The sequence below is a fragment of the Sodiomyces alcalophilus genome (assembly GCF_042370955.1).
Source record: "Sodiomyces alcalophilus JCM 7366 unplaced genomic scaffold ACRALscaffold_2, whole genome shotgun sequence".
In the NCBI taxonomy this organism is placed as follows: Eukaryota; Fungi; Ascomycota; class Sordariomycetes; order Glomerellales; family Plectosphaerellaceae; genus Sodiomyces; species Sodiomyces alcalophilus.
This window is the reverse complement of record NW_027263533.1, coordinates 6,078,117-6,092,157: the sequence shown is the minus strand read 5'-3', so window position 1 is coordinate 6,092,157 and position 14,041 is coordinate 6,078,117. Positions and strand designations below refer to the sequence as shown.

The 14,041-nt window shown below is 44.4% G+C and overlaps 3 protein-coding genes across 3 annotated transcripts; 2 read left to right on the top strand and 1 right to left on the bottom strand.

Moving 5' to 3' along the window:
* Positions 1-2,937: 2,937 nt before the first annotated feature.
* ACRALDRAFT_2058323 (uncharacterized protein) lies at positions 2,938-3,616 on the bottom strand. The gene has a single exon (XM_071021838.1). The coding sequence runs from the start codon at positions 3,448-3,450 to the stop codon at positions 3,292-3,294; it is 159 nt and encodes a 52-aa protein (XP_070878214.1). The 5' UTR covers positions 3,451-3,616; the 3' UTR covers positions 2,938-3,291.
* Positions 3,617-3,749: 133 nt separating this feature from the next.
* ACRALDRAFT_208247 (uncharacterized protein) lies at positions 3,750-5,683 on the top strand (the record flags this gene model as incomplete). Its single annotated transcript, XM_071022428.1, has 15 exons — positions 3,750-3,784; positions 3,855-3,986; positions 4,070-4,099; positions 4,135-4,159; positions 4,198-4,219; positions 4,280-4,397; positions 4,436-4,529; positions 4,576-4,712; positions 4,741-4,861; positions 4,955-5,040; positions 5,073-5,156; positions 5,206-5,362; positions 5,423-5,447; positions 5,498-5,523; positions 5,555-5,683. 15 exons carry the CDS (start codon positions 3,750-3,752, stop codon positions 5,681-5,683), a joined length of 1,221 nt encoding a protein of 406 aa, XP_070878213.1.
* A 286-nt stretch (positions 5,684-5,969) lies between these two features.
* Positions 5,970-8,825, top strand: ACRALDRAFT_1062225 (uncharacterized protein). The gene has a single exon (XM_071016556.1). It carries the CDS (start codon positions 6,337-6,339, stop codon positions 8,221-8,223), a length of 1,887 nt encoding a protein of 628 aa, XP_070878212.1. The 5' UTR covers positions 5,970-6,336; the 3' UTR covers positions 8,224-8,825.
* The last annotated feature ends 5,216 nt before the right edge of the window (positions 8,826-14,041 follow it).

The window sequence follows — 14,041 nt, the reverse complement described above, 5'->3', positions numbered from 1 at the left end:
AGTAGGCGGAGGGCTAATATAAGGGTTATAGGATATCCCTCGATATACGCTATATCCTTTAAAATTAGCGTATACGGCTAACGATCCCGATCTTTAACTTATAGCCTTATAGTGCCGAATCCGGTAACCGGATCCGACTCTCCTCCGCCGGTATCGAACGTTATATGCTTTTCCGCGGGCCGGTAGTCTTCTAGAAGGTAACGCTTATTAGTGATATACCTTATAGTGCCGGAATTAACTAACAGCTCGTTTTTAAAGGGTCCGTCTACGGCTGCGGTTACTAAAAAGCTGTATATGCTGTATGATCCGGTTCTATCTTCCGAATCCGAGTCCAAAGAACCGGCGCCCCTGGTGGCCATAAAACTAGATAAATCCTTGGAAGGGTCTTTTAAGGGTAACTTTTATTAACTATCATTTCCCTTACTTTCGGCGTCCTTTTTAAGGTTACTCTAAAACCTCTTTCGATAATCTTTATCCTAATTAGTGATAATCTGGTTATAGCGTTCTTCCGTCTCCTTAGATAGTTTAAAGGTCTTCCCTCTTCGGGCCGGGTTAACGTTTAGGCAGGTCTAAATTAGCTTATAATAGCTTCGGGTCTTCCGGGCTATACGGTAATCGTAGATAAATTCCCTCTTAGTACCCTGACCCTATTAACGATCCTTTCGATCCGATTAACGATCCGGTTACTAACCTTCTTTATCTTTTCCTAGGAACATAGCTATATAGAATAATAACGATCCCGGCTTCCGATCTAAACGCAGAGGGTGCCTATAATATAACTAGGTGGTATATTTGTTAACGACGCTCTTAATATCCGGTAAATCGTTCTCGTCTTCCGTTAATATTATAGAAAACCGGGCTTCCGACCACTCCGGGGAAATCGATCCGATCACGTTAAAAAATCCGTTAAGCTAGTTTATCTTCGAATCGATTACGCGAACCTAATACGTTTTTACCTTTTTATATAACTTACGGAAGTCGTTAAGCCAGCGTTAGTAAGGTATTTTCCTAATAGATTATATATAATCGTTTTAACGGCGCTTAATAAGTGACCTTTAGGCAGCGGTAGTGGGTTTAAGACATGCCTTTAGGATTCGCAGGATCTCTTTTAGGTCGTCTTTACCGGTAAAGGACTCCGTGAGGCTCCGGTCTATAGTAGTTATAATATAATCCAGAACGGCCTTTATCGCGGCCTTTTCCTGCTTATATTCGTTATAGGAGAAGAGCTATAGCTTATACTTTTGATCCTAATTTTCGTCTTTGCTTACGGTAAGAGGGTTAACCTTTTAAAGGCGTTTTAGATGGTTAGTATCGTTAAGATCCGGATCCACGAGCTTCGTAACCTCGTTAGAAAGAGCGACTTCTATTACACGTAGATACCACTAGTACTAATCCTTAGAAGAGGTTAGTATAACCGAAGTTATTATAACGGCGTGGACGGGCAGTTAATTAGATAGAGTAAGAGAAGGAGAAGGAGGCGGTTAAAGAGGTTGGTTATAATAGGTAGGCGGACGGGCTGGTAGACGACTCTATCCGTAACAGAGCAGGACTTAAAAAGAGAGGCTCTAGTTAATTAAGAGCTTTAAAAAGAGGGCTTTAAAAGAGAGAGGCATAGAGCCTAGAACTATTAGATCGACCGGAATAAAGGTGTTTTACTAAAGCGCCGGGCTTATAACTATCAGGATACTAATATCGTATAAAGTATAACTTATATTTATAATAGACTATAAAAGAGTACTAGTCTACGATGTTAAATATATAGGTAAAAGAGGGGAAATAACACTATAATATATCTAATAGAAGTACCGCCGTATTCGGAGTAGTTCGTGACGTGGCTCTGCGAATATACCTAATAGGATATCGGGGTATTTAGGTATAAATGCCTGATATATATATATATGACTTTTTTAATAATATACCTAAGTCACTTTTCCTTTGCATTTTCTATTCAAGGCCTATATAACTAAAAAAGTGGATCTTGCCCGAGGCCTATATAAACTGGCCCGAGGCCTAGTTAAACTATATACTCGACCTTAACACTTCGAAATTATCGAGTATATAGTTTATAAGGGCCTCGGGCTAGTTCGCAGGGGCCTCGAAAAAGTACCCACTTTAAGTTTATAAGGGCCTCGAACTCGAAATGCTAAGGAAAGGTGACTTAGGTATATTATTAAAAAAGTCCTATATATATATCTATCGTAGTAATATAGTATATTATATTTTTATATTTAAAATATATATAATATATACCTAGCATATGCCTTTATCTTTAATTATATAAACCTATTAATATATTCTTAGCATAATATATAGTATATACCTAGTATATATTCTATGCTTTAAATACAGATATTAATTAATATATCTTAAGTATAAATATATAGTATATGCCTAGTATATACCCTACTCTTAAATAAATAAATTTATAAAAATATATCTAAGTATTATTATATAGTATATGCCTAGTATATACCCTACTCTTAAGGTATATAAATCTAGTAATATATTTAAGTATTATTACATAGCATATGCCTAGCATATGCCTGGTATATTTTAGATATTTTATATAAAAAATGCTCTATATCAGGACAGTATATAAATATATACAATACTATGTATATGTACTGTATACATCACGTAGTTTGCCTATGCGGAGCATATGCCGTTCGAGGCCCATGCAAACTCGCCCGCGGCCCCTGCAAACTGGTTCCTTAAATTGTCGACGTACCGCGCGCCGGACAAGGTCGACTAGCCCTAACCGTTGGAAACTTGGTTGATTGCGAAAGGTCAATACCGAGACGGCTCAGCGGGGAAAAATCACGAGAACAAAAACAGGTGACCGCAAACGGAACAAGCCAGGGAACAATCATGGCGTACATATGGTTCATGGACGACACGGGGGGGCAAAGTGGACGCAAAGGGGTTCGACCCCTGGACTGGGTTCCGAGGTATTGAATGTTCGCTGATTAAAGTTATCAGATCAGATGCCAAACCCCGAAACCCCCAATCCCGGAATTAGCCTTCCATTATTCGTCCTTCTATGTACGTTGTACAACTACATACAACGTACACTATGTACGTTGTACACTACACTACACTAGGTAGGTAGGTAATCGTCGTGAATAAATGTGGATAAGATAGAGAATGCTTCCGTTGGGGTGGGCCGCTGGGTGGTGACCTTCCGCGGACAAACTTCACTCTGCCGAGTTCGCGGCCGAAGTCGGAGACTGATATTTTCGTAAAGATAATAAGAGATGAGATCGATAAGATAACTGGTTGCTTGCGTTCCGTTCAGATGACAGGGCTTGGCTTCCAGTCACCCCATTGAGCGTGACACAGGGGAACCTGATTAATCAAACAACGTTGTACCAGGCACGCAGCGGGGCAATGCAGATGCAATGTCCTCTGTTGATCATTCTCATTAGCTTCGGTATCTTGAATTTTAAGCATTGCCTTACTATCGTAATCATTGAGTAATCGAAGCCTGAGCTTCTCCTATAAGCATTTTATTCTGGATATATAGTATAATCGAGGAAATAAGGAGCTTATATATAGTAACCTTAGGCTAATAGCCCGAGGGAAGCTTTATAAATAATCACCTCGGGTTAACTTGGTTGAAATTTGGGTTAGGCTACTTATATAGTACGGTACGGTACGTACCTAGTAGTTAGGCTGGGTCGGATTCGGGTTTAATAGAAGACGTGTAGGGGGGGAAAAAAGAAAAAAAAAGAAAAGGAAAAGAAAGAAATATGCATAGCCCCGAGGAATACGTGAGTCGAGAACGGTGTGGCCTTATCTAATTGCTCCCGAGTGAATGAGATTATGATGTGATCGTCCGATGGACTGGTCATTAGAGAGAGAGCCGATAAGGAACTCGGGACAAATCGTCGACATTACGTACTATACCGCGGTTACAAAAGAATGGGCCGTTATCAGATGGTCGTGACTAGATACACCCCTTCTTCATTCCCACTCCACTGCTTTGGGTTACCACCAGAGACTTTTAATTGCATAGGTAGGTATAGAAAAGTCATCTAGTTGAATACGTTGTAACGACCCAAAATACAAGTATCCAGATTTTGCCATACTATGGGGCATCGTGACCGAAGGGTTCGTACTCCATCCACGTTGTAGTTTACAGCACTTCAAGGGCCCAGCCGTCCAGATTATCTCCGATCTACATCTGAATGCTCCAAGAGCTTAAGATATCTTCGACATCGTCCCAAAACCACTCCATCTAACTCTGCTTGGCGATATAGGCAACGTCACATCACACAAGGACGACTACCTTGCCTCTTCTTAACTGGACAGCTCAGCCAGTTCCGCGCAATGCTCTTCGACCCCGGGAACCATAAAGCGTATTTTCCAGCTGGCCGGAAGCACTCGAAATATTTCGCGTCTTCGAGCAGGACGTCCGTAACGACACGTCGATCAGCGAGTTTGTGCTGCTCAACCATGCCGTTTTCTGGTTGCCAGGCACCAACATTTCTATCCTAGGTTGCGGCCTCTTTTCTTCCGTGTCCCCGAAAGTCACATGGCGATCAGCTTCGGACTCGACGTTTTCTTTCAAACCAGCGACTGAGATGTCGACGGTATAACGAGGCGCACGAGCGGGATGTTGCCCGGCTTAAAGCGCAGGTCGCGGGCCTTCAACAGTCGGATGTCAATATCATGATCTTTTCGCATTGGAGCCCGCCCATCGAAGGATGCTCGTGCGATTGAGCCACGGCATGCTGGGAGTCAGATCACATGCACCTTCTCGACCAACTTGCCCCAAGAGCCATGGTTCAAGAGTGATAAAGTGAAAGTCTGGGCGTTTGGGCATACTCATTACAACTGCGATTTTGCCTCGAGCGCAAGGGTGCTGGACCACTGAGACTGCTTGCTAACCATGGGGGATATTACTTTGCCCAGCCCGAGGGTTACGACGGGGAAAAGACGATTGAAATATGAGCGGGAGGCAGCCGATCCAGGATTACAAGGCCGAATGCGCAGCGGATGGGGACTTGAGCGCGCGACGCCTAGGGCGGAGAGGAGTACGTGGACGAGCCCGTCTGTCACGGGCCGACCAGGTACGAAGTCCTGACCCAGATCAAATTGGGGCATATCCCCTGGATGCCAGGCTGCGGGAACAATGCCGATAGCCTTGGGTTGACGTCATGGATGCCTTCTGTAAGCCGTCTCTTGCAATGTAACAGGTTCCAGGTCGTGGCGACGGGCTTGGTCGAGACGAGAGACCGTTGCCCTGGAGTCTAGGGATGGCGGTAACAAAATGAGGGTGTCGGTTTGCTTCGTGGCCGTCATCAACGGACATCTCGCCCAAGATCGACCCGCTTATATAGTAAGCAACCTGAACGCCGACGTATTCACCAATTAATTTATTTATTTATTTATTTATTTTTTCACTTGTCAAGGCCCGAAGACTCATGTGGCCATGGCTAGAATACGTGGGTCGAATACGTTGGCTACGAAGTATATGCCCGGTGACACATGTAAGACCGGATGACACCATTGCTTGGATATGTAATTCTGGGTGCTCTCGCTTGCTCCACAGTTTCTTGAACGAACTTCGACATTTACGAATATGTCGACGAGGATGGGCTCCTGGATGCAAACCAACTTCCGGCCGCTCAGGACATCCTACACGGGGCTAAGATTGCGGAAGAAGCCGGTCCGTGTCTGAGGAGTCTGACGATGAGTAGCAGAACGCGATTAAACCCCGAAAGCACGTCGTATTTTAGCACCTCAATTAGTACATAAACCAGTAAAAGCGATACGTACATGAGCAGGAGCCTTCCTTATACATAAGTACCTACCTCAGGATAGAACCACCCCCGCCACGCTCCCCACTGTTAGTTACTCTTGCCCCCCTTACGGACCCACTTTGAAAAGCCCTTGGATTCCGCCTCCGGTTCTTCTTGATCCGATGTCTCGCACCACCTTAAACTCTTTCTTTCTTTCCTCGCTCTCTTGTCTTCATGATTTCGCTCACTCTTCGTCCATACTCATTCCTCGTGCAGGATACGCCATTGGGTCCTCATATCATCCCCTAATTCTCTTAAATTTTCCATTTTCTTTCTTCATTTTCTCTTCGGTTTCTTTTCTTGCCGTCTCCCAAGGACCGGTTGACGGCATCGCACCGTGGCACCACCTTTGCGGCCTTACCTACATCCGAGGTTCCTACCTCGCTCCCCGGGCGCGGAGCCGCACTCATACCTACTACTAACCATACCAACCCTGGTGTGATCTCTTGCTGCGCTTTTTACTCGCACGCAGAGTCCCGTCTCTCGCACGCTGCATTACCCTCCTACGCGCCACTTGGGTGAAACCGCCACAATGACCTCCGTTGACACCAAGATATCGGCCCTCGTCGAGCGCGGCACGGGCTACGCCGCAGAGGAGCCAAGAACCCCGTCCATTGCACCTTCACTCACCTACTCTGACGAATCAGAGGATCAGGATGAGCAGCTGCCTGTGCCGGATCCTCTCCGACGTCGTCGTGCGTCGACAAGACTTATTGCCCAGAGCTCGGCTGACATTCAACGCATCACCGGCGAGTCCACGGCTGAGCTGATCCAAAGGTGTTGTGGTGGCGGCTGCTGCATGAAACTCGGCGGCAAGAAAAAGGAGGGCATTAAATACGAGAGGATCCCCCAGCCCGACAACGACGCGTTTAGGTCGCTCGGCCTCCGGATCGGCGAGAGTCCCACAAATCTCACCAACGTCATCGACTTGCCCGAGCAGACGGTATACTTTGAGGCGCTCCCCCGCGTTCCCTCCAGATCATCTTTCACCGACTCGGCTATTTCCCTAGGCGCCGATGGAGATTCCGATGCGTCCGTCCCTGCGACTGTCGCGCCGTTGCCAGAGAAGACATCGATGTCTGCACCGAAACACATGGATTGCCCGAAAGATATTGATACCACCATTCAGCCGCCCAGCTTTGTCCAGCCACACCCGCCACATCATGTCTTTGCGGCGCGCATTGACTCGGCTAGAGTGCTGACCAAGCCCGGTGCCGAGAAGAGGACGTATCATTTCGACTTGGATATCTCTAGCTATCCCGAGGAAGATGGCGTCGACTTCAAAGTCGGTGGCGCCATCGGCGTCATGGCCCCCAACGACGCAAATCTAGTTGATGAGGTGTTCGACGCGCTGCTGGTCCCTCGTTTCCTGCGCGATAAACGCGTGCTCGTTCGGACGACCGAGGGCCGGTGGCCCACCGTCTGGGGTGAGGATCAAGCGCGAGAACTGGTCACGACTCGTCGCGATCTGCTCACTTGGTGTTCAGACATCCAGTCCTACCCTCCGACGAAGCCCCTGTTGAGGGTCCTCGCCGAGTATACCGACGACGAAAGCGAGAAGAAACTGCTCACGTTTCTCTGCTCCGCCGAGGGACAAGGTGTCTTCTGCGACTTCCGCACTGGTCCTCACATTTCGCTACCGCAGCTGCTCCATGCGTTCCCCAGCTCGCACCCACCACTCGACATGCTGCTGTCGGTCCTACAACCGCTCATGCCGCGATTTTACTCGCTATCTAATGATCCGCACGAATCGTTCAAGACGCGCGACGGCAAGGTGCACCGGCTCGTCGAGGTGGCCGTCACAGTCCACGAGACTGCCGACTGGCGTCGGGGACAGCGCACTGGTATCGGATCGGGCTTCTTCGAACGCCAGGCGCAGAAGTTCCTGGAAGCCCAGAAGCTCGGCGAGAAGAACCCCGAGCTCTATATCCCCATGTTCAAGGGCCTTATGGCGAACCCCCTCGCCAAGCAGTTCGTCTCGGACGGGCCCATGCTCCTGATCGGCGCGGGTGTCGGCATCGCGCCTTTCCGCGGGTTTGTGCAGCGACGGCTCAAGACGGCCAATTGCGCGAACAAGGTCTGGGTGCTGCAGGGCATCCGCGATTCGCTCGTGGACGAGATTTATAGCGGCGAATGGGGCGTCCACGAGGACGAGGTCAAGCGCGTGATCCAGAGCCGGCGCGGCGAGAGCCGCTACGTCCAGGAGGAGGTACGGAACCAAGCTGACCTGGTGTGGTACATCGCCAACGCCGTGGACGGTCGCGTGTTCGTCTGCGGCAGTAGCAAGGGCATGGGAGAGGGCGTCGAAGAAGCGCTCGTGGACGTGGCCATGAAGAAGGGCAACCTAGAGCGTGACGAAGCTCGGAAATATTGGGAGCTGAAGAAAGAGGCAGGCCAATACATCGCCGAGACGTGGTAAAAATATGATTCGCCATGTTCGGCCAATCGATCCCACCAGTCGATGGCACCGGCATTCGAGTCTTGGTTGGTGGGGGTTTGGGAGTTGTCTATTTGCGTGAGCTGGGCCTGTCGTCCAATCTTATACACCAGAGCACGGGGTCAACGCCGCGAATGATTGCCCAGGCAAGCAGGCGCGTGTATCTCGAGGGGTTATTGCAACAATATGGGAATCATCGCAACGAAACGGAGTATGGGGACAGTGGTGAATTGATTTGTGGTTTGATTTTGGGAGGAGAAATACACCAAGGAAGCTCTCAGGAGCCAGGCAACGAGTGGAAAACGGCATTGGGGCTTGCTTGTCTTGTCCTCGAGACACGGCTATAGATTGGAATGCTATCTGTCACATTCGGGGAAAAGGAGCAAGAACGGACTTGGACTTGTACATGCATATGTTAGGAGTTCTCTGAGGGATGAATCGGACTGATTTTTTGTTTCCAAAATCATTTGTATAACTGAATGTGTGTCGCCGCACCTAGGTAGTGTATATTGGCTTTGTTAAAGAGTCAAAGGAGCAGTGTATTGTGATGTGATAAGAGTAAAGAAGTAATAAATGATACGTACCCTCTAACTCCTGTTTAATTGTGTGTGGTGTACTTGCGGATCCAAATAAACCAATGGTATCACGACAATAAGCGGAGTAAGGTACCCTCTAACCCCTGTTTAATTGTGTGTGGTGTACTTGCGGATCCAAATACACCAATAGTATCGCGATAATAAGCTAATAGAGTACAAGTAGATACATCAAAAGAAGGTTTTACTATATAAAATACAGGGTTTTAGATATACCGAACAAGGGGGACTAAGTACCCTATTAGTCCACCTTATAGCTCCTTAACGTGGTATTAATATAACTGATATCGTCCTTGCCCTCGTCCTTGCCCTTGTCCTTCTTCTCTTTTTAGGACTACTCGGGGACCGGAGAGTTATTTTAGCTGGCATTTCCGCTATCGAACCTGATATTAACTAGGGATTAGAATCGGATCCAGGATAATATATAACGTACGAATATGTTACGCGTTGTAATATATATGCATAGGTGCTATTAGTAAAGGTATGTTTCTCGAACCTTTTTGAATTTCCTAAAAGAGTAAACCGCGAAAGTACCTTTAACACAATAAAACAGGGGTTATAGGGTATAAGTAGATACATCTAGAACAGGTTTTATCTATATAAAGTAGGTTCGAGTTATTCCGACTATACTACTCGGTTATTCCGACTATAGTTTAGACCTAGACCCTAATCTTCCTACTAATCTTCCTTATTAATCTAGGTATATCTTTAATCTATATTATTAATCTATATTATTAATCTATATCGTTAATCTATATCGTTAATCTATATCGTTAATCTATATCGTTAATCTATATCGTTAATCTATATCGTTAATCTATATCGTTAAGCTATATTATTAATCTACGTTATTAATCTACGTTATTAATCTACGTTATTAATCTACATTATTAATATACGTTGTTAATCTATGTCGTTAATATACGTTGCTAATCTACGTCGTTAATCTACGTCGTTAATCTACGTCGTTAATCTACGTCGTGTAATAAAAGGAAAGTCCGTAGACTTTAGTTAAGGAAAAGATATTATAGAAAAGGCTTAATAGCTTAGCATAGCAGAGTGATCGCAGTATATTCGTTAACTAAGCGCTGACTTTAAACTAAGACTTTAACTTAAGGGACTAAACTGATCCCTTAACGCATATACAGAGATAGGTTCGGATTAGTGGTCCGTGCGCGGCTATCGGTCCGACTATATGCCGATAGGTCTATGATTATCTTATTATACTGCCCCCCTCCTAACGACTCTGGTCCCGTAGACTCGTATTATTGTGATGCCTTTAATTACGCGTTTATCGCGATTAATTATCTTTATTTGGTTCTATACGAGCCCTTATTAAAAACCCGTAGGAAAAAAGAGTGGCCGCTCCTGTATTTACCTGCTTGTCGCTAAGCCACTGCCGCCTTATCGGCTACTAATACTCCGGCTCCCTCTGGCGATGCTAAGTACACGCCCCCGGCCTTTACGTCCTCTGATAAGGAAGACGTTCTTTGTTGCCGTATCCGTACTCGTCGCCGCTATACTCCCGCCGTCGAGTCGGCCCCTAATAACGATACCGTAGCCGCTATTATCGATAACAAGACCGATTTTTACGGTTTTAGTAACTAATTTCTTTTATTCGCCGAGTAGCCGCCGGTCATAATCGCCCGAAATAGCGTTAAACTTTATTCTAATAGTTTAGCGTTTTAAGGACTAGTCGGGGCTTAACTCTGTTTATTTAGTTACTATAAGGAAAAGATTATTATAACCTATAATTAAGTTCTTATTTTTATATCCGATAACCCTTCGGCGCCTTATACTATCTCGTAGTCGTCCTACTTTTTATATATATATTTTTTATACTTCTAATACCTTTTCCGGATCCCTAGAGCGTTTTCTAGGTAGTCCTTTAGTTCCTAGGTGTTATACTCTACCGGCCAGCCTACCCACTTTATAAGATAGAACGTTTTGCCCTGTTCTTCTTTATAACTAACGATATCTTCTACCTCCTAATTATTTTACTCCTCCTCTAGGAGCGGGAGATCCTTCGCCGATAGCTCCACGGCTACTCGGTCTTTCTACGGTTCTAATAAGGATACCGGGAATATATCGTGTATCCTCGTATACTATATAGGAAGGGGAACCCTAAACGCCTACTCGCTAATCCTTTTAGTTACTTATACCCGAATATATCGCGGTACTAACTTCGACCCTTACCGGAATCGGAAATTCTTTATAGATAGTCTAATAACATCGCTTACCTTATACTATTATAGTTAATAGCGCTTATTATAGTGCCGAGCCTAGTGCTCTATAGTATACGCCTAGTATTTATAGACCTTCCGCCGAACCTCCGCTAGTTTTTTAATATAGTCTTAAATACCCCATACCCGGGTATCGTCCCTGGGTCGAATATACTATACTATACGTGGATAGTACCTATATAACGCTTTATACGGCGAGATACTAAGTAAGGAATACTCGCTATTATTATAGGCGAACCCTGCCTTTAATAGCTAAATAGGCTATTATATCGTCGTATTATCGGTAATCGTTTATAGATACTTAATTAGGAACTAATATATTTATTCCGTCTAACTATCTGTCTATAGGTAGTATATAGTAGATAGTCGCCGAGTATTTACCCGCTTATAGCAGAACTCTATCTAAAACTAACTAGTAAATATCTTATCCCGGTCTATTACTATATCCTTTAGGCTACCGAATTAGTACTTAATCTGCTTATATAATAGTGCCGTTAGCTAGAGTGCTATTAGGTCCTTCCGCGTAGGAATAAACAGAGCGTGCTTGATATACCGGTTCACGATTACTAGAATAGCGTTATATGTTTACCTATCGGCCCCTTTTATAGGCGGTAGACCCGTAATAAAATCTATACTAATCTCTTAGAACGGATATATAGGTAACGGTAGCGCTTATAGCTAACTATACGGCTTATATTATAGCACCTATACCCCTTAACACGCCGAATATATAGCGATATAATCGCGAACATCCGCCGCTAAGTCCACTTAGTAGAACTTTCTAAAATCAGTTTAAGCGTCTTATTCGCTCCTATATACCTAGCTCTAGGGTTATTATAGTGCTATTATAGGACCTCCGCCCTTAGGGCGCCCTATATAGGTAGTACTAACCGTCCCTTAAATAGTAGTATATCCTTTTCTCTAAGAGAGTACCCCGCTCTTTTTCCGGTTCCTTAGCGAATATTCTTAATTAAGGATATATAATCCGGGTTAGCAGTCTATAGCCCTCTAACCAGATCTTTTAGTTCCTTATTAATAGTGTACCGACCTACCGTTTTATTCTTAGCTAGCTCTTTAGCTATAGAATATAGGATATACTAATCTGGTATTTTAGTAACCCTAGTCTTAGGCTTAGGCGTCGGCGATATCTTATCGGCGACCCTTCGTTAAATAGTCGCCCTATACCCCACGTCTTCTATTCGGGAGCGGGTAATAGTAGCGATAATAACACGCCGGGTACCGTTAATAGGATATAGGGGTCGTAGCCCTCTTCTATCCTTATCTCTTAAGCTAGGTAGGGCCCCCTTTTATAGAGTCTATGCCCGCTTATATTTACTAGGCCTATATTCAGGTAGTATTATCCGAGCAGCTTAAATATATATAACCTTTCCCGTGTTACCTATTAGGGTAAGGTAAATACTCGTAATCCGTTAGCGAATACTTATCGGGAGGTCATTAACTAGTTATAATCTTTACGATAAAGTAGGAAGTATATTATTATACGGCGTCTTATTTACTATATAATCCGGCTATCTTTATAGGCCATTTACCGGGTTCGTCTTACCCGGGTAGTCTTAAACCTTAAAGTCGAATAATAATAATCGGTATACCTATCTAGTAAGCCTTTTATAAAGGTCCCGCGCCGGCGCGTTTAGTATACCCTTAAGCGCTTAATAGTCTATTAGCACTATAAACGTCTATCCTATACGTTTAAGATAATAGCGCTAATACTCAAGGCTCTTTACTATAGCTAATAGCTCCTATTACCCTATACCCTATTATTACTCTGTTTCGGAAAGCTTCCACGAGAAGTAGGCGACCAGTCACTATTTAGTCTTATACTTCTAACTTAGGATCCCAGAAATAGCCTTATTTAAGGTATCCGTCTTAACCCTTATATCTAGCACTGGATTCTAGTGTCATAGAATAGTCGCCGACCCGAAGGCGACCTTTAGTAATTCGAATGCCCGCTTAGCGCTATTTAGGAACTTAAAGGTCCCTTTTTCTTACCCGCTTAACTGCCTTTTAGTAGCGTAGTTAACGGTATAGTGACTCTAAAGTATCCCTTAATAAACCTCCTATACAAATTAGTAAAACTAAGGAAAACTTAGATATCCCGGAATAACTTAGGCGCCGGCTATTTAGTAACCGTACGCACGCGTTCTGGATTTATTATAATACCTTCGCGGGTTACTATAAACCCTAAGAAGTCTACTTAGTCACGGTAAAATTCATACTTTAATAGTTTCGTGTATAGCTAGGCCCTACGAAGCCAATCTAAAACCTTTTTTAGGTCCTTTATATACTATTCCTTTAATATAGAATATATAAAGATATCGTTAATATAAGCGATATAATATATATCTAGTAAACCGGCGAGCGCTTGGTGAATATATACCTAGAATATAGCCGGAGTATTTATTGGCCCGAATAGTATAACCGTATACTCGTAGTGGCTGTATCGCGTTCTAAACGCTGTCTTTTAGCGGTCCTCTTTTTTAATCCGGATTCTATAATAGGTATCTCGGATATCCACCTTAGAAAAGTACTTTGCCCCGGCAAGCCTATCTAATAGCTCGCCGACTAGGGGTAAAGGGTACCTATTCTTAATTGTTATAGCGTTTAACCCTTAATAATTAATATAGACTCGTAACCTACTATCCTTCTTAGGCACGAATAGTGTAGGTAAGCCCGCGGGGCTTATCGACTATTAGATATAACCGCTCGCTATCCCTTAGGCGATATACTTTTTTAGCTCGTTTAGCTAGGCTCGAGATAAGGGATATAACGGCCCGAATAGCGGTTCCTTCCTATCTTATAAGTTAATTATATACTCAGTGTCCTTTAATAAGGGCGCCTTCTTTATAGCCTGCTCCGAAAATACGTCCTAGTAATCGGCGATTTCCGGCGGCAGCTTAATAACTAGTCTATATATCACTTTATTATTATTTATAGATAGAATAG